The sequence below is a fragment of the Monodon monoceros genome, unplaced genomic scaffold (assembly GCF_005190385.1).
Source record: "Monodon monoceros isolate NGI ecotype Baffin Bay Population unplaced genomic scaffold, NGI_Narwhal_1 Super_Scaffold_12, whole genome shotgun sequence".
Classification (NCBI taxonomy): domain Eukaryota; kingdom Metazoa; phylum Chordata; class Mammalia; order Artiodactyla; family Monodontidae; genus Monodon; species Monodon monoceros.
In genome coordinates, this window is record NW_021703768.1 from 164,346,186 (window position 1) to 164,370,881 (window position 24,696).

A 24,696-nucleotide genomic window follows, 5' to 3' on the forward strand; every position below is an offset into this window, starting at 1 on the left:
CACAGCCGCCGGCGCCGCCACAGCAGCAGCAGCAGCCGCCGCCGCAGCCACAGCAGCCGCCGGAGGGGGGCGCGGCGCGGGCCGGCGGCCCGGCGCGGCCCGTGAGCCTGCGGGAAGTCGTGCGCTACCTCGGGGGCAGCGGCGGCGCCGGCGGCCGCCTAACCCGCGGCCGCGTGCAGGGGCTGCTAGAGGAGGAGGCGGCGGCGCGGGGCCGCCTGGAGCGCACCCGCCTCGGAGCGCTCGCGCTGCCCCGCGGGGACAGGCCCGGGCGGGCACCATCGGCTGCTAGCGCCCGCGCGTCGCGCAGCAAGGTGAGCGCGCCGCGGAGGGGGGCGCCGCGCGGTGGGCAGGTGCGGGCGAAGTTGGTAGCGGGGCGCGAATCCCGGGAGTAACCGGGCCGCAGGCGGCCGGGGCTTTGCGCTTCTTCCTGGCGGGCTCGGCGGGTGGTGACCTTGGCAAGTGACTTGATCTTCCCCAGCCTCAGTTTCCTCTGCTGTAAAACGCGACTTAATAACAGTAGCGACTCCTTGGGGTTGTTGAGCGCGTTTAATGAGATTGGGCTACTGAGGGCTTTATTAACACAGAGCCTGGCATGGAGTGAATGTGTAAAAGTTAGTCCGTGTTGATATTAAAGGTGGTAGTGAGGCACACCACTTGGTCCTGGATCCCAGGGATTGGGCCCAGGGCCAGAACAGCTACTAACCTTGCGTGCCTGTCTCCCTTGCACCAGAGAGGTGGAGAAGAGCGAGTGCTTGAGAAGGAAGAGGAGGATGAAGATCATGAAGGTGAAGATGATGAAGACGAAGTGTCTGAGGGCTCCGAGGTGCCCGAGGGTGACCGTCCTGCAGGTGCCCAGCACCAGCAGCTTAATGGCGAGCGGGGCCCTCAGAGTGCCAAGGAGAGGATCAAGGAGTGGACACCCTGTGGACCCCACCAGGGCCAGGATGAAGGGCGGGGGCCAGCACCAGGCAGTGGTACCCGACAGGTATTCTCCATGGCCGCCATGAATAAGGAAGGGGGATCAGGTAAGGACCCCGCCGGGTGGGGGAGGGTGCCTGGTGGGAAGGAACCGAGCCCCAAGACAAAACCACAGGCATATGCTTTTTATTTCCCAGCCTCTGCTGCCACTGGGCCAGACTCCCCATCCCCCGTGCCTTTGCCCCCAGGAAAACCAGCCCTACCTGGGGTTGATGGGACCCCCTTTGGCTGTCCGTAAGTTGGGGTGTTTGAGACACAGGGGTGCCGCCCAGGTGTGTATCACAGAACCAGAGGAGCATCACTGCTCACTGGTTCCCTTTGTTCCAACACAGTTCTGGGCGCAAGGAGAAGCCGGCTGATCCTGTGGAGTGGACAGTGACAGATGTGGTAGAGTACTTCACCGAGGCCGGCTTCCCCGAGCAGGCAACAGCTTTCCAAGAGCAGGTGAGTTCCTGACCCTCAACTTAGCCCCAGCGTTCCAGGGCCTTAGTGGGGGGGTGTGCTCTGACCCTGCTCGCTCGCTCTCTCTCTCTCTCTCTCTCTCTCTCTCTCTCTCTCTCTCTCTCTCTGTCCCACCCAGGAAATCGATGGCAAGTCTTTGCTGCTCATGCAGCGCACAGATGTGCTGACCGGCCTGTCCATCCGCCTCGGCCCAGCCCTGAAAATCTACGAGCACCACATCAAGGTGCTGCAACAAGGCCACTTTGAGGATGACGACCCCGATGGCTTTCTAGGCTGAGCGCCAAGCCTCGCCCCTGCCCCAACCCATTCCAGTCCCCATCTTACACAAGACCCCCAGAGTCCGGGAGCTGGTCGGGGACACCCTCAGCCCTCACAACAGATTCCAGTGAGGGGGCATTCCTACTCATCTTTTCCCTGTGTCTCCCCAACACACACACCTCTGGCGCCCAGCACAGCCTGTACTCCATGATAGAGGAGTGTTGGGTGGGACAGGGCCTACTCATTTCACCCCAGGAGGCCAACCCTCCCCCTCACCCAGTCTAGGACATTTTTGGAAAAGTAAAATGGGGGCTTCCCATCTTCCCTAGATCCTCTTCAGTTCAGCCAGATGTTTCCTATATAAATGTTTTATTCTGTCTGTTCATTTTGGTGGGTGGCCGTTCCTCCCTCCCCCACCACCCAGGCCCCTCCCCAGTCTGTCCCTGGCCTCCAGCCCCTGGGAGCAGCTGGGAGGGGGGTCCCTGGATCTTCCTTACCCCTCCCATTTCTTTCTGTTCATTGTCGCTCCAGCTGGCTGTATTGCTTTTTAATATTGCACCGAAGGTTTTTTAAATAAAATTTTAAAAAAAGAGAGAAGAAAAACATGGCACAGCGTCCATTTTATGAATGTAGTCGGGGACGTGAAGATCCACACCAGCCTCCTGGGAGTCTTGGGTTAGGACAGAATTGTTTGAGGAGGGAGACAGGTAGTGAATGGGGCTGCCCCACGGCCAGCTAACTGCTCCAGGAGGACAGGAATATTTGCTGCTTCTGCCATCTCCCCATTCCCAGAACAGCGCCTGGGCACACAGTAGGTGCTCAAATATTTGTTAAGTGACTAGCAGTTAACTCTAGGCTTTACGGGCATTCTCTGGGTCTCACCACAGCCCCATGAGGCAGGGCTCGTGAAAAATCCACTTTACAGATGTGGCAACTGGCTCATCACAGCAAAGATGTTTGCTCAGGGTCACGCAGGGTGCAGCCTGACACCTGTCTGAGTTCTTTACCCAGAGTCTTTAAGTATAATTAATATGTTTGGCTTCATAGCTCTATTATCTGACAACCTTTGCACGTTACAAAGAATCCAGCCTACAACTGTTGTGGGCAGGGGTCTGTTTTGGGCCCATGGTAGGGTCTCCAGGCCTCCTGGCCCTCTCCGTAAAAGGGGCGGAAAGGACTGGGCCATCAGATGAGGTCATGGGATGGGAAAATTTTTCCAAGTGAAAATTTTTATTATTGTTAGTAACAACCACTACATCACAAGTGCTGCTAAGTTCTAGTGCAGTTTCTCAACTCCATTAGTTTTTTAAAAAAATATACAGATTCCGTGTCCTGGGAGTCAGAGACTCAGCGAGTGGGGCGGGGCAGTCCTCGTTTTCTATACCTGCAACCCCGGGGTTTGGACGCTCGGTAGAGACCCCTCCTCCCTAGGAAACCGCCTCAGAGAGTCAAATGCGCTGGCCCCAGGTCGCACCCCCAGGACACTGCCGCGCCAGCAGCGGCCCAGGTCGCCTCCCCCGGCGCGTACCCCACGGCCAGGTTCCGGGAGCGCGCGTGTGCGCGAGGCGCCGCGGCCGGGCCGCGCAGCGCGAGCCGGAACGTTTCGCCCCTCCTGCGTGTTGAAATTCAAATGAACTGAACTCCCTCCACGCAGCGCCGGCAGAGAGGTCGAGGCCCGGGTGAGATGGAGGGGGACGCGCTCCCAGCCAAGTCCGAGGTACCCTGGGCGGGGTCGAACCTGCGGCCAATGTGAGCAGCGGAGGCTTAAAGAGCTCTGGTCCCCGCCTCCCGCCGCACGATGGCAACCAGGCAGTGGTTCTTGGGGCCGCTCCCCGCGGGCCCTGGGGAAACGCCGCTCCCGGACGACTTGGAACCTCGGGTACAGCCCTGCGAAGACCCCACTGGCCGACCTGGGGACTCACCCCAGGCGGAGCCCGAGGATATTCAGGGGCAGCTGCCCGAGGCCTCCACCTCTACGCCTTTCCCTGAGCCTCTGGCCCCAGGCCCTGGGCCCGCCCCTCCTCGCCTACCCTTGGACACCATGTTCGGCCCCATCAGCGAACAGCTCCGTTACCTGCTCAAGAAGGCAGATGATTTCCAGAGCTACTTGTTCTACAGGTGATGTTGGACGGGGTCCTAGGTTCTACCCATGGATAAGGAGACGGAGAAGGGGATAACAAAATAGGTGACAGATGACACTAGATTTGCAAACTCAAAAGCATTAGGAGCCAGAGGAGGTAAATGAAGCTAGCTGATCAGCAATCCAATTTCGAAGAGTTATGAGGACTGTGTAGAAATTTGGGGTTAGGGAGTGTGGGCTATTATGTGGGCCCTTGGGGTTGCCAAATCGCTAGAACTCTTCTCCCACTTTGTAGCCGTTGGCTTAGGCTTTGAACCCTGGGCAGGCTAAACAAAACCTATCTGAGCAAGATTTGGCCTACTGGCTACCAGTTTGAGGCCTCAAAGGATAATATGATTCCCAGACCAAGGGAAAGGGGACTGTGATTCTCATATATCAATGTCCATGGGAATCCCCTGGGAGGTTGTTTAAACCCTAGATTTCTGGGCTTCACCCAGGGAACAGTAAGTCAAAGTCAGTCTTGGGACTCAGGTGTCTGCATTTAACAAGTGTTTCAAATGTTTTTGATGCTGGTGGTCCTGGAATATGCTCTGAGAAAGGCCTGACACTGGGGGATTTGGTTTGTAGTTGGGGTCCAGGTCAGGGATACAGGTGGGCAGTGAGTGGAATGGGAGAAATTGGTGGGGGAGCCAGGGACCTCAGGCAAAGGCCCCCTTCTCCCTTCAGCAGGGACCGAGTGCAGAAGGAACAGCTGGCGAGGGCCATGCCCACCTTCTTGCAGATGTGTGAGCCCTACTTCCTGTACCTGGAGGCAGCTGCACGGAGTGTGCCCCCCATCTTTGGAGCCCTGCAGGAGCTGATCCGAAAGGGGGTGTGTGGAGCAGGTTTCCTAGACCCTATGTCCCTTTCTTCATGCCTCAGGCCTGGGGGATGGGGAGGACGCTCATGGCAGGCCAGCTAATCAGGCCAGCTAATGCCCCCTCTTCCATGCAGCTGTTGGAGATCTCCCAACAGCTGACTCTGCGCCTGGAACAGCTGGTCCTTATGTATGCATCATTTGGGTTTGTGAACCTGGAGGAGACTGACCCCCTAAGGTAAAAGGTTAGGAGACTGGGATTGGGGTCAGGGGTGGAGGAGTCCAGGGCATACCCTCATTCCCCACTCTCCCATCTCCTGCCAGCATCTCCTGTTTCTTCTGCGGGAGGTTCTCCATCAGTCCTTCCCACGAGGTGTCCATCTTTAGATACTGTGCCCCTGCCGCCTACACCGCCAGCCGCTTCCCCCGATACCTCTATAAGAAGATGCGCTGGAACCTGGAAACCACCCCAGAGTCCAGCAGCCAGGGGCAAGATTCCCGTGTGGATTAGTGAGTCCCCTTATCAGAATCAAAGTCCTCCCCTCTCTATGGAGAATGCCAGTTTGGGCCACTGAACCACCACCATCAAAGCATGGAAAGCCAAGCAGGAAATCAAGGACCTTTGAAAGGTCATCCCCACCTTTAAAAATATATATATGCCCCCATCAAAATAAAAGCCCTCATCTTAAAAGTAGGCTGACAGTGAGAAAAAGCCTCAGTCTTGAATCATATCCCTACCTGAGAACTTGAAGGCAACTTCTGAGGAGTTTCTACCTTACCTCCAAAATTAAAACCCTCCAACAGAAGTTAGGAAACTGCTCACATTTAATTGCTGCCCCTTCCCCTCCCAGCTACTTCCTGTGCTATAGAGATACATGGGAAGACACAGGCAAGAGTCCAACCAACTCATGCCCCCAGATTCAGAAGCTGTGGTCCATCGGCCGATGGGTGCCCCTAGGACCAGCTGAGGATGACCTTTCTTCGTGGTAGGAGCTAGGGCTATGGCAAGGTGGGCGTGGGGTCTGGAGGGAGGGGCAGAACCCAAACAAACACCATCTACCTCCCCCAACACTGTTTCCATTGGTAATAATGATAGCATTTTATTGTGCCCCGAAAAGCGCTTTATGCAGACTCGTTTAACAACCCACTGAGGTCTATACTACTGGCCCCACTTTACAAAGAAGGAAACAGGTGCTCAGAGAGGATAAATTACCTGCCCAAGGACACACAGCTAGCTGAGTAATTGGCCAGGTCAGGGCCAGAGTTGTTCAGCCTCCCAGAGCCATTACCCTCTATGTTTCTCATCAACAAGAAAATCACTTTCCCCCAGGGTTTTTCCCACCCCTAGCTGAAACAAAGCCTCTCTCAGCCGCAGCCTTTCACTCAAGGGGAGGGGCTCCCGAGTAGCAGGGGGCGCTCACATCCAGGCCTGTCTCTCCCCGGCCCCCAGGATTTTGTCCCCGCAGCCTTCTGGGGACTACGAGCAGCTGCTGACCATCGGCTTCGAGGAGCCGTCGCACATGCTGGCCACCGACCTGCTGGTGCAGATCCTCACGGGCCAGGCAGGCACGGCCCGGCCCCCGAGCGCCGCCGGGCCCGCGGCGTGGGCCGCGCAGGAGCCTTGAACCTGGAGAGAGGATGGGAGCTGGAGCTTGACAGTTCCAAACTCCAGGAGAGGGAGTAGTGGAGGGGCTCACTCGTTCTCCTAGTGCAGCTCCGCCTTGCCTTCCAAGGGGCCAGGCCGAGCTAGCCCGTCCGCACTGGGTCCGGCCCGGCCGCGGGGCCCTGCGGGTGGACACACCGGTTTTATGTTAAATAAAAGAAAGAAAGAAAGGTCACAGGCTCAGCGTCCGCTCGGATCGCCGCTCCCCTCCCCTTGGGGAGAGGGGGCCCCCGCCCACTCGCGCGGCCTTCTGGGAAATGTAGTCTCTGGAAACAAAACCATAGTCCACCGACGGGAGGACGGAAGCTCAGAGCATGCGCAGAGGCGCTCATGAAGCAAAAAGGGAAGTAGCTGCTCCTGTCAACAACCGGAACCCAGAAAACCTCAAGTTTTGGGTAGCCGGGAAATTCAACGCCCACTGTGGGAAGGGACGCAGAGCCACGCCCACTCTTATGTTTTGACCCGGAAATTATTTCCCTGTACCGAAAAAGACTATATTTCCCAACGTGCCCCGGGAAAGGGCCAGCCATCAGTTTCCTAAGAGCCGAGGTTAGATCTTTTCTTCCAGCTTTTCGGTCTTGTCTTGTGCAGGTCGCTGTACCCCCTGGGGTGTCCGGGGCGCGGGCTGGGTGGGAGAGCCTGGAGGCAATCCAACTTAGGGTCGCTAAGCCTCACCCCAACCTTGGACCGGAGAGAAGACACGGGTTGAGAGGTGAACTCGCCTGCCGAGAGCTACGGCGACCAAGTGGCGGAGCCTGGACCTGAGCTGGGCTCTTCTGATAGCAACTGGTCACTTGCGAGGGGAGGGGTGTCCTTGCTGACCCGGCTGTCACTCAGCTGCGAGCAACCCCCCGCTTTAAACTAAGGGACACCTTTTGGTTCCCCCTAGCATTTTCAGAGTGGGAGGAGAGACTTGGAGCCCTGCTTCATGGAGCAAAACACTCGCTTACCTAATAGTCCCTGGTACATAGTATTATCATAAGTATTATGATTATCCCAGTTTACAAATGACAAAAAAGAACGTGAGAGGTGAAGTAAATCAGGACTGGACCAAAACCCTTGTTCATTCGGGGTGGGATTGGAGGCTTCTGGTGACAGTTTCTGACTGCATCAAGGATTTTTTAGTCCACAACTCAGGTCTGAACGGGTCCAAAGGGGTTCTGAAGTTCCCTGACACGGATTTGAGGCCCCCCTCCACTGTTTAGACTAGCCCAGTCCAATAGAAATTTAAAATGAGCCACAAATGCGAGCCATATATGTAATTTCAAATTTTCTAGTAGCCACATTAGAAAAATAAAGAGGTCATAAGTTTAGTGATATTTTTATTTAACTTCATATATCCAAGATATTATTCCAACATATAATCAATGTAAGAAATTATTAATGAGATATCCCTCTTTTTTTGTACTAGGTTTTAAAAATCTTTTGTGTATTTTACACTTACAGCACATCTCAATTTGGACTAGCGACATGCAGATTTAATCTATCTCCCTTAAGACAAATCCACAAGCCACTTAAAACTAGATTTCTGGTGGGTGGTGACAACACTGAGAGAGGAAGGAAACAGGCTTAATTTCTTGGGTCCTGTCTACACCCATGATTCTCTAACTTCAGAATCATGTCGAGGGTTTGGTCACTAAGTCTGGGATGGAGCCCAAGAATGTGTGTTTCTTACAAGTTCCCAAGTGATGCTGACGTTGCTCGTCCAGATACCACACTTTGAGAAATGCTAGCCTACATCGACCTCATGGCTCTCAAACTTGGCTCCATGTTAGAAGCACCTGGGGAGCTTTACTGATGCCAAGGCCTCTATCAGATTCTGATTTATTTGGCATAAGGGTGCCTCAGGTAGTTTTAATATGCAAGAAAGTTAGAGAACCCAGGCCTACACTTAAGCAGTTCTGTCAACTCTACATACCTAATTCTTAGCTCCCCTGCCAGGGATTAAGAACAGGTTCTTGGCGTTTCCATTTTCCACTTTGGCAGTGCTGGCTCTTTCCTGCTATTCTCTCCGCACCTCCCAGAGTCACGGTCAACCATGTGGTCAGTGTGCTGATGATGGGGTCAGGGGTGGGTCCTTGGGCTGAGCTACTGTTGGGGTGCAGTGCTGTGTGAGCTAGACCCAGGGCATACAGAATTGGACAAATCCAGGAGTTTAAACAATGATTCTAAAAGTCTTTTCTGGGTCTCAGCGCACCTCTAAGAAGCTGATACACTAACACCGCAGAATATACTGCACAGATGCAGTCTTACAGCTTATCTTGAATCCCATCCAGGGGAGCCTTGGACCCCTTGTCTTGGGACAGAGGGAAATTAAGGAGGGCTTGCCAACTGACAGCCATAAGCCCTACTGCAAACAGGTGTTGCTTGCTGTCCCCTCCTGCCCCCCACCAATTAAAGTTTTCTAAATAGTCACAATTAAAGTTTGGTAGATTTCTCTTTTAAAGCCTGGACTTCCAGTTGCTTTGGGGTTTTTTTTTGTTTGTTTGTTTTTTATTTTTTTGGCCGCACCATGGGGCTTGTGGGATCTTGGTTCCCAGACCAGGGATTGAACGCAGGCCTTGGGCAGTGAAAGCACAGAATCTTAACCACTAGACCACCAGGGAATTCCCTCCTGTTGCTTTTGGAAAGCAGAAGCTTGACACCACTAAGCTCACTCACTCATAGCACTGGTGATATGCAAGAACACCGACCTGCCTGTTGAAATGAGGCATTTGTTTTACAGCACACCCTGTCTCTCTCTTAATATCTGCCTAAGGTCTGTAGGCATGTGAGGTTTGCAATTACTAGGCAGATTATAAATGGCCTTGCATGCCCTACTAAGGAGCTTGAACCAATACCACTCCCTTTTTTTTGTAGCCATTGTTTATGTCCCCAGGGCGGGAACAACCTCTTATCACCTCTGTCTAGCCAGCACCCTGCGCGGGGCATGTGGTTTGGCACCAATAAATGTTGACGAAATCTAGAAAGGGTGGGCATGAGTTCGTTTGTCCCAACGCCGCAGTTCGCGCCCGCGTCGCCAGGGGGCACTAGGGCCCCGGCCGGGCAGGGGGAGATATGCGGCCCTGGAACAAGGAGATAGGGGACGTTCTGCATTCCGGCCGGCGCCTCCGGCGATTTTCTCAAGCCTTGCTCCTCTCGCCGCGCTCCCGCCCCACCCCACCGCAGACGAAGAGGACCCAGAAAAAAGCAGCCTGCACTGCCCAGAAAGAAGGGGCTTTATTGGGGAGTGGGGACAGCCGAGGAGGTGACCCCTATCTAACAGTCAAGGCCGGAAGGAGAGGCTAGCTCCGTTTGCAGTTAGGTGGAGAAGGGCGGGGCAGTTTTACTGGCGGGGTTGTGATAGTGGTGTTTCCCAATTGGGACTAACAGTTTTATAGAAGATTCTGGTCAATTTCACAAAGTCAGGTTCGAGGAGGGGCTGATCGATTGCGTCTTTTCTGGCTCACACCTGTAGCCCCTCTCTAGGTCTTCCGCCGATCCGGAGGGCACTCCTGGGCGCCCCTGCCTGGGTCCTGTGACGGGCATGTTACCTTCGTCCGGGGACCCCAGCCGGCTCGAACCTCAAGGCTTCGGCTCCTCCTGGAGAGAGGGGCCAGACCGAAGGCATGCCTCGGGGGCCCGCGCACCGCGAGTGGGGACACCCAGGCCCCGGGTGGGGCAGTTTGGGCCCCAGGACCACTGCCTTCTCGACACCCCTGGGCCACGTCCGGGACTTTGGGTCCTAGCGCAGAGTGACTTCCCAGGGGGTCCTTTCCCCAGCCCAGCGTTCTCGCACGCAGAGGGTTGGGGTGGGGGGCAGCGACAAACGCCTGAGGCAGGAGGGGAAAGGGGTTCCCACCTGCTCCAGACAGTTCTCCGAAGCCTTTCTGCGGGGAGGCCAGATCACCGCCAGCTTTCCGTCGCCCCTGCTCGCTGCGGGGGAAGGGGCGCTCAGCCGAGATTGCCCCTCCTCTCACCAGCTGGAGGCGGCCAGGACGAAGGAGAGCGGCCGCGCCCCTTAAACACACACAGGCGTTCACCCCCCTCCTCCCCATGGAGTCCTCCATCATGAGGGAGGAGGGAGGAACCCGAGGGAGGAGAGAGGCAAACAAACCCAGGGTGGGGAGGTAGGAACCCGAAAATTCAGAGGGAGGATCCAGGTGTGCCAGAACCCAGGGAGGGTTCCCTGGAACCCGACAAAGACATGTGGGATCCTCCTCCCTTCTCCCACCACGAGCCTAGGGGGGCTGGATCTGGGAGTCCGACGGGGGCCGGGGGTGTGGAGCATAGGGATGGGCAGCCCAGAAGAGGTGAGTTGAGAGGGGCCCGAGGAGTCTGGGAGCCAGGAAGGGGGACCCTGAGGGTCAGAGGGCCACTGGAGTTGGGCAGTCGGTGAGAGCGGCTGGAGCCCTGGGAATTCCCAGCGTAGGGGCGCCAGTGGCTTACCAGTTAGGCTGGGCGCGGGCTCCTTGAACTCGGCGGTGCCGTAGACGCTAAGGCGCTGGTGCTGCAGTTCCCGCTCGCGCTCATTCACCTCGCGCACCTCCTGCTCCAGCAGCGATGGTGCGATGGGCGGCGGGGCGCGGGCCAGCACCGGGCACCGGCTCTGCACGACTGAACGTGGCCGGCCTCCGGGCTCAGGCAGCCGCTGCGGGTCCGCGCTGCCCTCCGCCGCCAGCGAGGAGCCGCACCCGCCGGCAGCCTCGAAGAAGCGCTTGAGCTCGCCCAGCGGCTGAGGCGGCTGCCGGGCGCGCTGCTTTGGGACCTCGGGACGCGCTAGCGCCGCCTGCCGATGGGCCTCCCGCTCGATGTCTCGCTGCATCTGCGCGCCCGCCCGAGCGCGCTCCAAGGCGCGCGGGAGCGCGGAGCCGGGGCCCGGCAGGCTGAGCACCGGCCGCACACGCAGTTCGACGAGTTCGCGGCCCGCGCGACCTGGGCTCAGGCCCCGGCTCCGGCGCAGGCTCTCCTCGCGTTCGCAGCTGCGGCGGATTTCGCGCTCGATGGGCGTCTCCATGAGCGGCTGCTCTGGGGGCTGTTGTGGGGTCTCGGAGCGCAGTAGAAAACGCAGCTGGGGGGATTCCGAGTTTGACTCAGAGGAGGTTTCCGGACCTTGAGAGGGACACTGCTCCAGGAGCCCCGCGCCTCGCGCTTCACACGGTTCAGCGTCGTCGCTGCCTCGCCCAGGACTCTCAAAGCCCTCAGCTGCAGTCGGTCCAGGGCGCTCTGCCTCCTGCCCCGCTGATGGCCCGAGGACTTCGCTCTCTTGCTCGGGGGTCTCCGCGCCCTGGTCTGGGGAGGGCACGGGGACCTCGCCTCCTGGCCTGGGGACCTCGGTATCCTGCTCTGCGGCAGGCCCGGGAATTTCTCTGTCTAACCCGGGGGGCTCAGGGCCCCGCTCTTCGGACGACCCCAGGGCTTCGCTCTCCGGCCCGAGGGCCTCGGTGTCCAGGGTTGGGAGCAGCTGGGAAGCCTTAGCTCCCAGCGCTGGAGTTTTGATGCCCAGAGCTGGGACACACTGCCCTGCGCGGCACCTGTGGCTGCAGTCGCCGTCCGCGGGTTCCAAGGCGTAGCCTGCACCGGCCGCTTCTCTGACCCGCCCCTGGCCTCCAAGAACTGTCCCCGGGGGCAGGGCCGGGCAACGCCCCCTGCACCTGCAGGCAGGACTCCGGGCTCCGCCCTGGCCCCGCCCTCGAGACGGGGGCGCCTCAGCTGGGCGCTGGATTTCTTCCACTAGCACGCCTCAAGTCAGCTCAGGGCATTGGCCCGTTTAAAAGAGGACTTCCCTAGACCTAGCCCGCTACCTGGGACGCCAGTCTGGGTGCAGTGTTCACTCAGGGGGCGCCACCCTAGAACCTTTTCGGCCTCACGTCCCCGGCATTGCCAGGAGGCTTGGCCCTAGCTGCACGCCTGGCTGGGCCTCTGAACGCTGTCCTCTGGTGGGGTGTCCCCCGAAGCCATCTTTCCAGGGCCTTGCCTGTCCCGCGCAGCAGCAACGCCCACGGCCTCTGGGCTGTCCTTCCACCTTCCACCCCTGCAGCGCACAGCTCGGGCTGGAGGGGGCGCCAGGAACCGCCTCACCGCCCGCCCCAGTCTCCCTCCCAGTGCCTGGGTTCAGCAAGGTTCCGAGCGGTGAGCCAGCGCCCGCGCCAAGCCCAGAGGGCCCTTCCCCTCACCCTCTCCAGGAAAAGCACGCGAGGCGTCCACCGCCAAGTGCACTCCCAGATTGAGGGACGAGGGAGGGACGCACACACAGAACGCCCAGGGCTCAGCAGAGCGGCTGAGGTTTGAAAGGCGGTCACCTTGGACCCAGGCGACTGGGAAGGCTCAGAGAGGTATCCAGACTTGCGGGAGGAAGTAGCTCCCTGCAGCTGGGGCCAGATTGTGACGTTCAAGGCCAGGATCGATGCCGGGAGCAGGCGACCTACCCCCAGGGACATTTTCCACTCTCTTCCCCTGGGCTCTCTCCAAAACCTGCCTCCACCCCCCACCATTTTGGGGTGACCAGTAAGAAAGATATAGTTACCTAAAGAAAGTGGGGGGGCTACACAGCCTCAGGAGCCCCAATAATCCCCCAACTCTCTGCCTACCCTGGTGACTCCCCTTTCTGTCCACCCTCCCACTCTACTCTCTCCTTGATCCCAGTCTCAAGCTGCTACCCTCCTCCCTCTGACCATCTGACCTCCTTCCTTCCTCTGACTCTATTGACCCAATTGGAATCAGGCCCACCTGATTCCCGCCCACTCAGAACCTAAGTGTCAGCCTTCTCCAAGGCTCAGTTTCCTTGTCTGTAAAATGGGGATAATAGTGCTTACTCCCTCAGGAGGTGATGAGGATGAAAACTATACTTCTGGAATGAGTTGTCTCTACAGTGGACTCTTTATCACCTCCTGTCCCTCTTCTAGCCATGCTTACTGGGCTCTTGGTTCCACCATGCCACTGAACCTTCTCTGTCCAAGGACCTCCGTGACCTCCATTTGCCAGACCTGATCACTGGCTCCTCCCTGATTCCCTCTCCATTAGCTCCTTGGTCTTGGAGGACACCATCCTCTCCTGATTTCCCTCCTACCTCCCAGGCACCCCTTCTCAGACTTCTGGTTCACCTGCATCAATGGGCTTCCTTCCCCTCTGGCTTCCACTGGGTTTGGCTGATGGGAGAGAGGTGAGTGAGGTCAGGATGTTTATCCCATGCCCCCTTCCTCCAAGCTTTGTTGGCTGTGTCCCTCCACAGCAGGCAGCAGCTCCACATAGCTCTCTCCCTCCAGGTCCATGGGGTGGTAACAGCTCCTGGCTGTGGCGAATCCAGGGTATGCACTATGCCTTGATTATTTCCTTCTACTGAGTTCTCATCAATTACTTGGTTCAAGTATACAATCTCTTTCCTGCCAACACTCAGACCTTGACAAACTCCAATGTCATGCTTTAAATACCATCTCTATGCTGATGTCTCCCAAATTTATGTCTCTAGCTCTGACTTCTCCCCTGGGTTTTGGACTCATATCCAACAGTCCCTAGTCTAATAGATATGCCAAAATGAACACTTTAGAAACTGAACTCTTGGTTTCCCCCAACTCTATTCCTCTCTACTATGTATAGCAACTCACTCATTCTGTTTTTCATGCCCAAAATGTAGAAGTCAGCCTCAATTTCTCTTTTTCCCTCAGCCCCTGCCCCAATCCATTCATATATTGGATTGCTGTTTGCTCTGCCTCCAAAATGTATTCTGAATTCGTCCACTTCTCGCCACCCTTGTCCCAGACATTCACTGTCCTCCAGTGACTCCCCACCAAACTTAGAAGAAAAATCCAAATTCCCTACCCTGGCTTAGAAGGCCCTTCCCACTTCTCAGATCTCATCTCCTGACATCTCCCTTGATCACTCCTCCATCCCAGCCTTCATGCTTTCCTCAAACCCCCCAGCTGCATTCCCACCCCCAGGGCCTTTGCACTTGCCTTTCCCTCTGCTTGGAATGACTCATCACATGGTTGGCTTCTGCTATTCAGGTCTTGGTTCTTCAGAGAAGTGGTCTCTGATCACCCAGCCTACATCAAACACAGCTCTTCTTTAACCCTATCCCTGTTATTTTCTGTAACTCACCCAATACTGCAGTTATCATCAATTACCTTTATTTCTTCCTTTATTTGTATATTATCTGTCTCCCCCAACCCCAGGCTGCAAAGTGAGCTGCATTACAGCATTTTCTGTTTGTCATGCTCACCCAACTCCCCCACGCCTAAAACAGTGCCTGACACATAACACTTGTTTAAGAATGTTCCCAATGCTGGGAACAAAGAGATAAACCAGACTTGGAAGTTGCAGTTGAGCTTGGGAGACAGACACAATTATAAACAGAACAATCTTGCCTCAAGGTGGAACACAGGACAAGGGTACAAAGGGAAGCCTATATATTATACATCCAAATAGTTAACAGTTATAAAATCAAACTACAAGCAATGAAGTAAAAAATATTCTCTCCTCCAAAAGGTGGAAACAACCTAAATGTCCATCAACAGGTGAATGGATAAACAAAATGTGATCCATCCATACAATGGAATATTACTTAGCCATAGAAAGGAATGAAGCACTGATTCATGCTACAATGTGGACGAACCTTGAAGACATTATGCTCAGTGAAAGAAGCCAGACACCAAAGGCCACATACTGTATGATCCTATTGATAGAAAATGTCCAAAATAGGTAAATCTATAGAGACAGATGCAGATCGGTGGTTGCCAGGAGCTGGGGGTAGGAGGGAATGGGGAGTGACTGCTTAATGGGTACCGGCTTTCCTTCTGGGGTGAGGAAAATTTCTGGAATGAGACAGTGGCAAAAGTTGCACAACACTGTGAATGTACTGAATGCCACCAATTGTAAATTTTGTCGTGTGTATTTTACCACAATTAAAAACTAATTTTTAAAAATATGTTCTCTCAGGGCTTCCCTGGTGGCGCAGTGGTTGAGAGTCCGCCTGCCGATGCAGGGAACGCGGGTTCGTGCCCCGGTCCGGGAAGATCCCACATGCCGCAGAGCGGCTGGGCCCGTGAGCCACAACTACTGAGCCTGCGCGTCCGGAGCCTGTGCTCCGCAGCAAGAGAGGCCGCGACAGTGAGAGGCCCGCGTACCGCAAAAAAAAAAAAAAAAAAAAAGTTCTCTCAGGGGAATTTCCTGATGGTCCAGTAGTTAGGACTCGGCCCTTTCACTGCCGAGGCTCGGGTTCAATCCCTGGTCGAGAAATAGATCCTGCAAGCCGTGTGGCGCTGCATATATATATATATATATATATATATATATATTTCCCTCTTCCTATCATGACAAATATACTTGTAGAATGACCTAGATGACCACGTTCAATTGAAAATATTTTGAATCCCTAGGAGTTTTGTACTTGAATGTGGGACACAGGAAAACCCCAGCCCTCAGTCTGGCCCCTTTTGCTTCCCACCCCCAACTGTCCTACACAGCGAGGAGCCTTGTGCACGCACCTAGGGAGCCCATCCCACATGCCCATGCTCTTTCCTCACCCCTCTGCCCACAGCTGCCCTTGGCCACTTCTTGGACACCCTGCGTAGGATCTAGAGCAGGGAGGGACGATTTAGCTGGGTACATTCCCTTTGCCCCATGGGGAGCAGGCCCTCTAAAGCAAGGGGCCCAGGGGACTTCCCTGGCGGCCAAGTGGTTAAGACTCCGCGCTTCCATGCAGGGGGTTTGATCCCTGGTCGGGGAACTAAGATCCTGCATGCAGTGCGGTGTGGCCACAAAAAATAAAAAACAAAAATAAATGAATTTAAAATTTTAAAAAATAAATAAGTAAAGCAAAGAGCCCAGGACAAGGGCTCTTCTCATTGAGGTTTATGTCAGAATTGCACAGTGTGACCAGGGCTGTGATAAGGGAAGCACTGGGGGCTGTAGGATACCAGCCTGGAGAGTAAAAATGATTTCCCCAAGAGAGTGGTTGGATGAAACATATAATCAGCTGAGAAAAGGGGTGCTGGCCCTTTAAGAATGGGATGTGGGGTAGAACAAGGACCCTCAAGATTTAGGTAGGAAGCTCTCTAGACCTTTCCCATCACCACACTCCCCCAATAGTTATCACATCTAAGGGGTGTCCAGGGTCCTGGAGGCTGTTTGATCTAATTCTCTTATTCTCCCAAAGGGGAAACCGAAGCCTAGAAACCTAGGGGAAGTTGCCCAGAGTTGTCCAGAGCCCAGACGTTCTGGTTCCCATGGGGCACAGGCTCTGGTCTCCAGAATCCTCTAGCTGGATCAGCCCTTCCTCCTCGCCCCAGAACCAGGGTCCAAGAAGGGAGGGCAGTTAGCCTGTAAAAGTATCCCTTGTGTGGTGTTCAACAGTACTCAAAGGCGGGTGGCCCTTGGTGGGCAACTGGACTAGAAATGTCTAGGGTGGCAAGTGGAGGTGCCATTGTCTGAGGGGGTCAGGGACTCCAAACGTCTGTCCACCCGCTAGACCACACATGTGAGAGTGTGTTTGCCAGGAGGCAGCTGAGTGCAGCAACGAGGCCACTGGCTGGTAAATAATTGATCAGGACAGCTGATAGTACCTCCCCAGAACTGCCCCGCCAGCCCCCGGCCCCCCTCGCCCCGGCCCATGCGTCTCCCGCCTCCTGGCCCAAACCAGCTGGACCAGCTCTCCCAGTGCCCGCCTGCAGCCCCCCCCCCACTCCCGACAGCCAAGTCACAGCCTCCAGGGCACCTTTCGGCAAGCGGGTGGTGGGTCCTGGACTCAGGGACCAGAACGTGGGCTTCTGGGCAGAGATGGCCCTGCAAAGCCAGGTGTGGTCTCCGGCCACACCCATGTAAGTGTCTGGGGTCAGGGGGGCCAGTGGGCAGGGCCTGGGAGGGGCTCACGGAAGACACTGGCCTTTCCACGGAGCAGGGGAGGTGAGAGCTCCAGCTAGCCTCTCCTAAGGGGGCCAGGGAGAGTGAAGGGCGGCCGGCAGCCAGCCCCCCAGGCTCTTCAATGCCCCCCCTCCCCAGAAAGTCGGGTGGGAGGTGTGAACCCTCACCCCCTTCTTTTTTGGGGACTTTCCGCTGGCAGGCCCAAGCCCAAAGTCCAGCCTGGGGGGTGGGGCTATTACTTGGGTGAGGGGCAGGGAATGTCAAGGTCTCTGACTCCTATGTTTTGCCTCTAGAATCATCCCTCAGTGTCCAGGGTGGGAGGAAATGCTTGAGATCCAACAGGAAAAAGTTAACAGCTCCCAAACTGGGAAAGAGAATGAGAAAATGGAAATGATCACCTGCTTAATGAAATGACCACCAACTGTTCTTGGTGGGGCAAAAAGCCACCACTGTGAATGTTCTTCTTGTAGAGTTAGAGATAAGCAACATCTAACGAAATGTGCAGATTATTTTAATATTCGAGGTGTGAGGGCTTTTTAAAGTAAGAGGGTGGAGGGGCTCCAGAGGTTTGTAAAGAGTTCTGGAAAAGGGGCTCCCCCCAGGGACCCCAATTTGGTTCTTCACTCTTTTGGGTTCCCCGTTGCATTATTCACCAACTACAAACCTGGTTGCCTAGCAATGGGAATCTGATCCTCCCCCCAGCAAGGAAGAGGCAGGGAGATTACATCTTGGGGGTGGGAGAGCAGAGGGGGGACTTTAGCCTTCCCCCCAGGGGCAAACTTATTAACAGGGGGTCTGAGCTTCCTTTGGGATACCTTGGAAAGCATGACTTCAGCATCCTGCCCCAACTGGAATTGGGGACACCCCAGACAGATCTCTTGTCTCCTGGCCGTCAAGAGGAGGATGCCTAGACTTCCCTCTTCCCCACAGTGTTCCCAATATTTGGGATCTGAGAGCTTTGAGTTCCAATCCTGACTCAGGGACATTAGACAAGTCTTTTTGCCACTTCTTGGAGCCTCAGTATTCTCATCCGTCAAATGGGGACAGTACTACTATTGATACTTACCTTCTAAGATGGTAGAGAGGGTTAAATAAGTTACTGTGAGTAAAGCATTTAACAGTGCCTGGCACCTGGTGTGCACTGGCTAATGGTTGGCTGATTTTCTTCTCAGTTGGAATGTCAGCTCAGCAAAAAGTTGACTACAGTGTCTCAAGATCAGGGCAGGGAGGGGGAGGGGGAGGTGGCTGTGGGAGCCTAGCAAAAGCCCCATAGAGCACTTAGAGTGCTATAGATAGTAAGTGCTAAATGTGAACTCACTATTATAACTTCATGGTGAGGCCAGAGAAGATCTGGGAGGCCCCACCAGAGTTTGGGCAATGAGGTTAGTTAGTGCTCAACTTAATAAATGTTTGAGGGCTTGCTCTGTGCCCACCCTGGGCTAAGCGTCAGGGCCAACAGGCAGACAGATATATCCTTCTAGTTATTGGCCTGTGAAGCACCTGCACATAGTCAGTGCTCAGTGCATGTCTCTGATGAGAGGCTGATGTAATGATGACTGTCCCTGAAGTGCCCTGCAGTACCAGTCAGCCTCCAGCTTCCAGGGGGAGCCCAAACGGACTAGGGGTGGCCCTGGAGGCTGGGAATTGGGGATCCTGGGGTGCTTTGAGGAGGACAACAATGGGGGTAATCTCAGGTTAAACCTTAAACGGCGAGTCCCCCTCCCCCTCCTCCCAGTTCAGAGTCCAGCACTAGGCAGTGTGACCTGGTGACCCTTGCCCCCAGGGATGGTGGCTTGCAGGTGGAGGAGGCAACTCCGGAGTTACCATGGCACTGGCATGTGTCCATGGTGGGATGGACACTTTTCTCCCCAGACTCCCTCACCCCCCAGCACTTAAGGGATGCTGTGTAGGAGCCAAGGTCCAGAAAGGACCTTGTTCGGGTTTGGTGGGATTCGAGAGTTTCTGGGAATGGTTATTATAATTAATCAAAAACATTATTAGTCGTGGGAATTATTTAAATTTTTTTATTTTTTTCTTTTTGGCTGAGCTACACAGCTTGTGGGATCTTAGTTCCCCGTCCAGGGATTGAACCTGGGCCCTCGGCAGTGAGAGCACGGAATCCTAACCACCGGACCACCAGGGAATTCCCTAAAATTATTGTTAATAATAAACTGTGCTACTGTTTTTGGAGCACTATGTCCTAAGTTTTTTCCTGCATGGATACTTCCTTGCAAGGCCATCTCTCTCTGCAAGGTGAAGGTCAACCTATCCTGGTCCATTTTACAGATGGGGAAACTGAGGCTCAGAGAGGTGTTGTCAAGCCTAGGAAGGGATTTAGCTCAGTCTGTCATGGTCTCTGCTCTCTCTCCCTCACAGAACCCCTGCCCTCTGCCCCGACCCCTCCCAGGTGCAAAGGGGAAATAGAGGAAAGTGCTGGGTTTTGGTTGGCTTCCAAGCAGCTCAGGGATCTTGGCTCAGAGAGGGGTATTCGAGAGGTGAGCCTGCTGAGGTGTGGGCCCCTGGGAGACCCCTTTGGCAGCCGCCTCCCTCTCCCTGCAGGCCCATGGCAGAGAGCTCCCTCTACCGGCAGCGGCTAGAGGTCATCGCGGTAAGTGAAGCCCTACCAGTGCGGTCAGCCTGGAGCCCTGGGCAACCCTAACCTTGCCCCAAGCCCTTTCCTCTCCTCCCTCCTATCACAGGGAGCAGGCCTAGGGCTCTGAAGGTGCGCCTTTCTCGGGGCGCCCCACCTAAATCCTCAGGCCCCTCCGCTCCCCAGTTCCTCTGATCACTGACACCCCTAGAATGGAGAGCTGCGAACTCCGCACTCTTGAAATCTATAGCATCCGATGCTCCATTCTTGAACCCCAGTCTCCAAGATACCCCATGTCTGAACCCCATCTCTCAGACCCCCATATCTGAACCTCATCTCTCTAAACTCCCATATTTAAATCTCCATCTCTGTGGACCACATCTCTCTGAACCCCTCATCTCACTAACCCCCATCTCTCTGGACCCCTTCTCTACATCCTAGTCTCGCTGGATCCCCATGACTGCACCTCCATTTCCGACACCCCCATCTCACTAGCCCCCTCCCTTTGATCTTCATATCTGGACCCCCATCTCTCTGAATCCCGTCCCTCTTAACCCCATATCTCAGACACCCCCTACCCCCGGATTCCCATTCCAAGGCCCTCCCACCCACAGACCCCAGTTCCGCGCGGGCGAGGCCTCTGCAGCATCCCGGGCGCGGCCGGCCCCGCCCCCGCCGGCCCCGCCCCCACCCGCTGCTGAGTCAGGGCCTCCGCAGCCGCCTCCCGGCCCGGGGCCCAGACTTGTGTTCCGCCCCCGGCGCGGCTTGCAGTCCCGGGAGCCCCGGGAGCCCCCGGGAGCCCCCGGGAGCCCGGCGGAGGAGGGAGGGAGGAAGGGGGGAAGGCGGCCCCGCCCGGCCTCACCCGGCCCGCGGGCAGCTCCGGCTCCTCTGTGCGCGCAGGAGAAGCGGCGGCTGCAGGAGGAGATCAGCGCCGCGCGCCGGGAGCTGGAGGAGGAGAAACTCCGTGTGGAGCGGCTCAAGGTTGGGGACGGGCAAGGGCGCCTGCTTAGCCCGGGCAATGAAGTGGGGGTGTCTGTGAGAGTCAATTCTGGGAACCAAAGGAGGCTCTGTCTAAACATGGGGGGGGGCATTGGTTCCAGCTTTGGGGGTGGGCATCCTCCCCAGCTTGGGAGAGTGGGTGGTTGTGATGGGGACATTTGTTCCACCTTTGGGAAGAGTATGGGGACAATGGAGGTGTTTGTTCCTCTTTGGGGTAGGGAGGGGCTAATAGGGACATTGAGTTCACCTTTGGGGGTGTTTGTCCCGTTCTGGAAAGGTTGGGGAGATCGATGGGTGTTTTTTTTCCAGCGTGGGAAAGCTATGGGTTGGTAACGGGGTGTCTGCCCCACCTGGCATCGTTGGGGCACGTATCCCAGCCTGAGGGAGAAATGTCTGTCCCATCTGGGTGGTCGTAGGGCAATAAGAAATCTGCCCAGGGTGGGACATCCAGAGGGGGGCGCTACATGAGATGGGGTAGTCCATGTGCCCCTTCCCATGCCCAGAGGAAGTCTCTCCGGGAACGCTGGCTAATGGACGGGGCAGCTGAAGAGCCGGAGCGGCCCCAGGACCCCGCCTCACAGGACCCCCAGTCACCTGAGGACCAGGCTCAGGCCCGCATCCGGAACCTGGAAGGCAGCTTGTTCACGTGAGTAGGGCCCCTGCCTGACAGCTTTGCCCCAGCCTGACTAGGCCAGGCCCCTCAGCCCACTCCAATTGACACTTCGGGTGGGGTTGGTCCATAAGCCCGAGGTCCAGGCTCCCAGCAGCCCCTTCTCTTCCCCAGACTCCAGTCCCAGCTGCAGCTGTTACAAAGTGCATCCACAGGTGCCCAGCACAAGCCCACAGGCAGGCCCACCTGGCGCCGACAGGTGAGGAGCTAGGGGAGCAGGCGGTGGGAGGAGGGGGTGTGGCAAGCAGAACCCAAAGCAGGACCTCTCCAAGTACAGTTTAGATTCTGGGTCCTCTGCTCTGTGGTCTTGGGCAAGTCACTTTCCTTGCCCAAGCCTCAGTTTCCCCATCTCTAAAATGAGCATAACAACAGCACACACCTGGAAGAGGTGTGAGAGAGGGTTGGTGAGATCATAGCTTAGTACCTGGAACAGGCACAAGGGACCGTTTTGATATATGGTTGCCAATATGACCTGAATGAGGAAAGCAGTCAGCAAATGTGGGGAAGTGTTCATGGAATTCAGTCTCAAAGGTGGGAAAGGGTCATCATGAGATGCTCTCATGATTTGGGGCATCTACGTGGCTTTTGGAGTTTTGGGGTTTGTTTTGGTAATGCCTCTATTAAGATACAACGCAGGCCATGCAACATACAGGTTTTTGAAAATCAAGACAACTTCACATTAAAATCTGGCTCTCCGTGTTGTCCTTGAAGTCCAAAGATCCAGTAATATTTGCACCTGGCCATGGTGATGTGTGGGTTTTCCACAGTCCCCACCTCTCCCTGATGCTTTACCTTGGCTCCCAGGTGCCTGTTTCAGGACCAAAGAGGAGAGGAGACCTTTAATTGGGATAGGAAGCACTTGTTGGGTTTTTAGTCTAAGCCGGGAATTCCCTGCTAGAGATGCGCAAGACATGATTCCTGGCCCAAGAGAGCTCACGGTCGAGATGAGGAGATGGGGTGCAAAGAGTCTGTGAGGGGGGAGCCCAGGATATAGGGGAAGCTCATAAGAAGCACCTGAGTGAGGTTGGGGGCTCAGGGACGGCTTCCTGGAGGCAGTGACATCTATGCTGAATCTGGAAGGGAATCAGGAATACAGGCAGAGGAAACAGCCTGGACAAAGGCCTAGAGGCTGGAAAGAGGAGGGTAGGATAGGAGATCTGTGGGGTTTGGCATAGGTGGCCTGCAGGGCTGTCCTCATCTCCCCTCCCTTGGGCTCATCTTTCCCTTGATCCCTTCCTTCACTCCACTCTAGCCACCCTGACCCTCTGTTCTATTCCTTGAACTTGTCTAAATCACTATAGCCCCAGGGCCTTTGCATTTGCTGTCCCCTCCGCCTGGAATGCCCTTTCCTACCTTTTGACTCAAGGCTGGCTCTTCTCACCTTTCAGGCCTTTGTTCAATGTCACCTCCTCCAAGAGGCCCTTCTGCATCTTATACCTAAAGGAGGCACCCCATCACCTCCCAGGCATTCCCCAGCCCCTTATCCTGCTTTTCTTTTCTTTTCTTTTTTTCCTATCATAGCCCTTCTCACTCCCTGAATTACAGATTTGTTTTATGTTTATTACCTGCTTCCTCCCACTGGAATGTAAGTTCCAATAGCAAAAGGCTTAAGTGTCCCTTAAGTAACCTCAGTAGCTGGCAGAGTAGGTCCCCAATACAGAGGGATTGGCTGCATGGCCACAATATTGATTGGGCACCTACTGTGTGCAACGCAATGGAGCAGAGGGAGATGAGACAGGTGAGGAAGGCTGAGGTACAACAGAGGGTTTGGTCCTGAAGGTAATGGGGAGCCATCGATGGTGTTTGAGCAGGGGAGGGGTACTGGCATGCAGGAAGCTGGAAGTGGAGATGTGGGCCGGCCTGACCTTGTTTCTTCCATCCCTGCAGGGTCACCGTCCTCTATCCCAGCCCACCGTGGAGGCAGGTCCTGCAGGTGGGTGTATTGAGGTCTGGGGGTCGCAAGAGGAAGGACCTGAATCTCACTCTGTTGCCCCATCTCTCCTTTCCCCTTCTCCCCTCACGCCCCCAGGCCAGACTGATCTAAACAAGAGAGCCTCCATACCAGCCGGACCAGTGGGCACATACCCAGAGTCCCCCTCTAAGTCCAGAGACGAGTCTGTCGGGGTTCCACCAGCCCCAAGGAGGATCCCTGGGGCAGCAGTGGCCTCCTCAGAAGCCAATGGCCCCTGCCCTGGATCCAGCCCCCCTCCGGAGCAGGCGCCGAGTCAGGGAGTGGCAGCGTCTGACGGGGGAGTGAATGAGGCCAAAGGGGGAGGCACGGTGAAGGTGGTCTGGGAGGGGCTGAGGGCCACGGAGGACTGTACCACGGGGGCCACAGGCCCAGAGCTGGAGGCTAAGGTGGAGGAGATGGTCATGGAGGCCATCGGGGACAGACAGGAAGCCGGACGACGAGAGCTCCCTTCATGGGTCAGGGAGGACAGGGATATCGTGGAGGTAGTCTGGGAAGGGGTGGGAGGCACAGAGGGCAGCGACTCAGAGGCCATGGGGGAGGCGGGCAGAGGCCTGGAGGCTGCACACACCAGCTCACTGAGGCTCCAGGAGGGACCGGGGGCAGCAGCTTCTGGAGAAGGGGAAGGTGCCCCCAGGGGCAGCGCTGATGGTGATGGGCAGGGGGGCTTTGGAGGAGAGGAGGGGTCCTTCATTTGGGTGGAGAGAGTGGCCCTCAGTGAGCAGTGGGAAGAGCTGGCGGTGGAGGGGTTGGAAGGGCCAAAGGCACTGGGAAGGGAGGGAAAGGATGACAGTCCACTGGGGGCAGGCGGCAGAGGCGGGGAGGAAACGTGGGAGGCGGAGAGGAGGTGGGCAGAGGAATTAGCGGGGAAGAGAGGAAGTGAGGGAATGGCAGGCGCAGAGCCAGAAGGAGCAGAGATGTCACTGGCAGTGGAGAGGAAAGGAAGCGAGAAATCCTTGGAGCCGGAGAGGAGAGGAGTTGAGGAAAAGGTGGAGACAGAGATGGGAGGAGGTGACGAACCACTGTCGGCAGAAAGAAAAGAAGTTGAAGGACCTCTGAGGGCAGAGAGGGAAAGAGGGGAGGAGCCGTTGGGAGTACAGCAGAAAGGAGGTGAGGAAAAGTTAGAGGCAATTGAAGAACCATTGGTGACAGAAAGGAAAGAAGGTGAGGAATCACTGATGGTAGAGAGAATAGGAGGTGAGGAAGCACTGGACGGAAAGGAAAAAAGAGACGAGCAGTCACTGAAGGTACAGAGAACGGGCGGTGAGCAGCCGTCGGAGGCAGAGAAAAAAGGAGATGAATCACTGAAGGTACAGAGAACGGGCGGTGAGCAGC

At 55.9% G+C, this 24,696-nt stretch overlaps 4 protein-coding genes across 7 annotated transcripts in view; 3 read left to right on the forward strand and 1 right to left on the reverse strand.

The window, feature by feature from the left end:
* Positions 1-2,288, forward strand: part of SAMD1 (sterile alpha motif domain containing 1) — a 3,075-nt gene extending 787 nt beyond the window's left edge. Inside the window, exons 2-6 of the mRNA XM_029216874.1 lie at positions 6-311; positions 731-1,025; positions 1,116-1,212; positions 1,311-1,422; positions 1,559-2,288. Coding sequence (XP_029072707.1) covers positions 6-311; positions 731-1,025; positions 1,116-1,212; positions 1,311-1,422; positions 1,559-1,717 — 969 coding nt within the window. The 3' untranslated portion in view covers positions 1,718-2,288. The remainder of the gene's footprint in view (positions 1-5; positions 312-730; positions 1,026-1,115; positions 1,213-1,310; positions 1,423-1,558) is intronic.
* A 947-nt stretch (positions 2,289-3,235) lies between these two features.
* On the forward strand, positions 3,236-6,465 carry CUNH19orf67 (chromosome unknown C19orf67 homolog). 2 transcript variants are annotated; one of them, XM_029218826.1, is made up of 6 exons: positions 3,497-3,816; positions 4,505-4,649; positions 4,772-4,872; positions 4,959-5,144; positions 5,486-5,620; positions 6,085-6,399. In XM_029218826.1, exons 1-6 carry the CDS (start codon positions 3,497-3,499, stop codon positions 6,257-6,259), a joined length of 1,062 nt encoding a protein of 353 aa, XP_029074659.1. In that variant the 3' UTR covers positions 6,260-6,399. The 2 variants fall into 2 exon arrangements, 1 of the variants encoding a protein (XP_029074659.1); XR_003792847.1 differs by lacking the exon at positions 4,505-4,649 and having other exon boundaries at positions 3,236-3,816; positions 4,959-6,465.
* Positions 6,466-9,152: 2,687 nt separating this feature from the next.
* Positions 9,153-11,862, reverse strand: MISP3 (MISP family member 3). Of its 2 annotated transcripts, XM_029217792.1 has the most exons (3): positions 10,726-11,862; positions 10,139-10,212; positions 9,153-9,879 (listed from the first exon to the last, which is right to left on the reverse strand). In XM_029217792.1, exons 1-3 carry the CDS (start codon positions 11,291-11,293, stop codon positions 9,862-9,864), a joined length of 660 nt encoding a protein of 219 aa, XP_029073625.1. In that variant the 5' UTR covers positions 11,294-11,862; the 3' UTR covers positions 9,153-9,861. The 2 variants fall into 2 exon arrangements, with proteins under 2 accessions (XP_029073625.1, XP_029073624.1); XM_029217791.1 differs by having other exon boundaries at positions 9,500-10,212; positions 10,726-11,843.
* A 5,080-nt stretch (positions 11,863-16,942) lies between these two features.
* PALM3 (paralemmin 3) overlaps positions 16,943-24,696 on the forward strand; it is an 8,649-nt gene continuing 895 nt past the window's right edge. Inside the window, exons 1-7 of one of the 2 annotated variants that reach the window (XM_029219025.1) lie at positions 16,943-17,090; positions 19,693-19,741; positions 20,624-20,704; positions 21,226-21,368; positions 21,507-21,591; positions 23,280-23,325; positions 23,422-24,641. In XM_029219025.1, coding sequence (XP_029074858.1) covers positions 17,050-17,090; positions 19,693-19,741; positions 20,624-20,704; positions 21,226-21,368; positions 21,507-21,591; positions 23,280-23,325; positions 23,422-24,641 — 1,665 coding nt within the window. In that variant the 5' untranslated portion in view covers positions 16,943-17,049. Of the gene's footprint in view, positions 17,091-19,692; positions 19,742-20,623; positions 20,705-21,225; positions 21,369-21,506; positions 21,592-23,279; positions 24,642-24,696 lie in introns of both variants that reach the window. The other variant, XM_029219024.1, reaches the window with a different exon arrangement.

Coding starts and splice junctions, on each gene's coding strand:
- CUNH19orf67 (XM_029218826.1), top strand. CDS start 3,497: ATGGCAACCAGGCAGTGGTTCTTGGGGCCGCTCCCCGCGGGCCCTGGG. Junction 5,145..5,485: donor CAAGATTCCCGTGTGGATTA/GTGAGTCCCCTT, acceptor TTCCCCTCCCAG/CTACTTCCTGTGCTATAGAG. Junction 5,621..6,084: donor GAGGATGACCTTTCTTCGTG/GTAGGAGCTAGG, acceptor CCCGGCCCCCAG/GATTTTGTCCCCGCAGCCTT.
- MISP3 (XM_029217791.1), bottom strand. CDS start 11,293: ATGGAGACGCCCATCGAGCGCGAAATCCGCCGCAGCTGCGAACGCGAG. Junction 10,213..10,725: donor GCCCGCGCCCAGCCTAACTG/GTAAGCCACTGG, acceptor CTTCCCCCGCAG/CGAGCAGGGGCGACGGAAAG.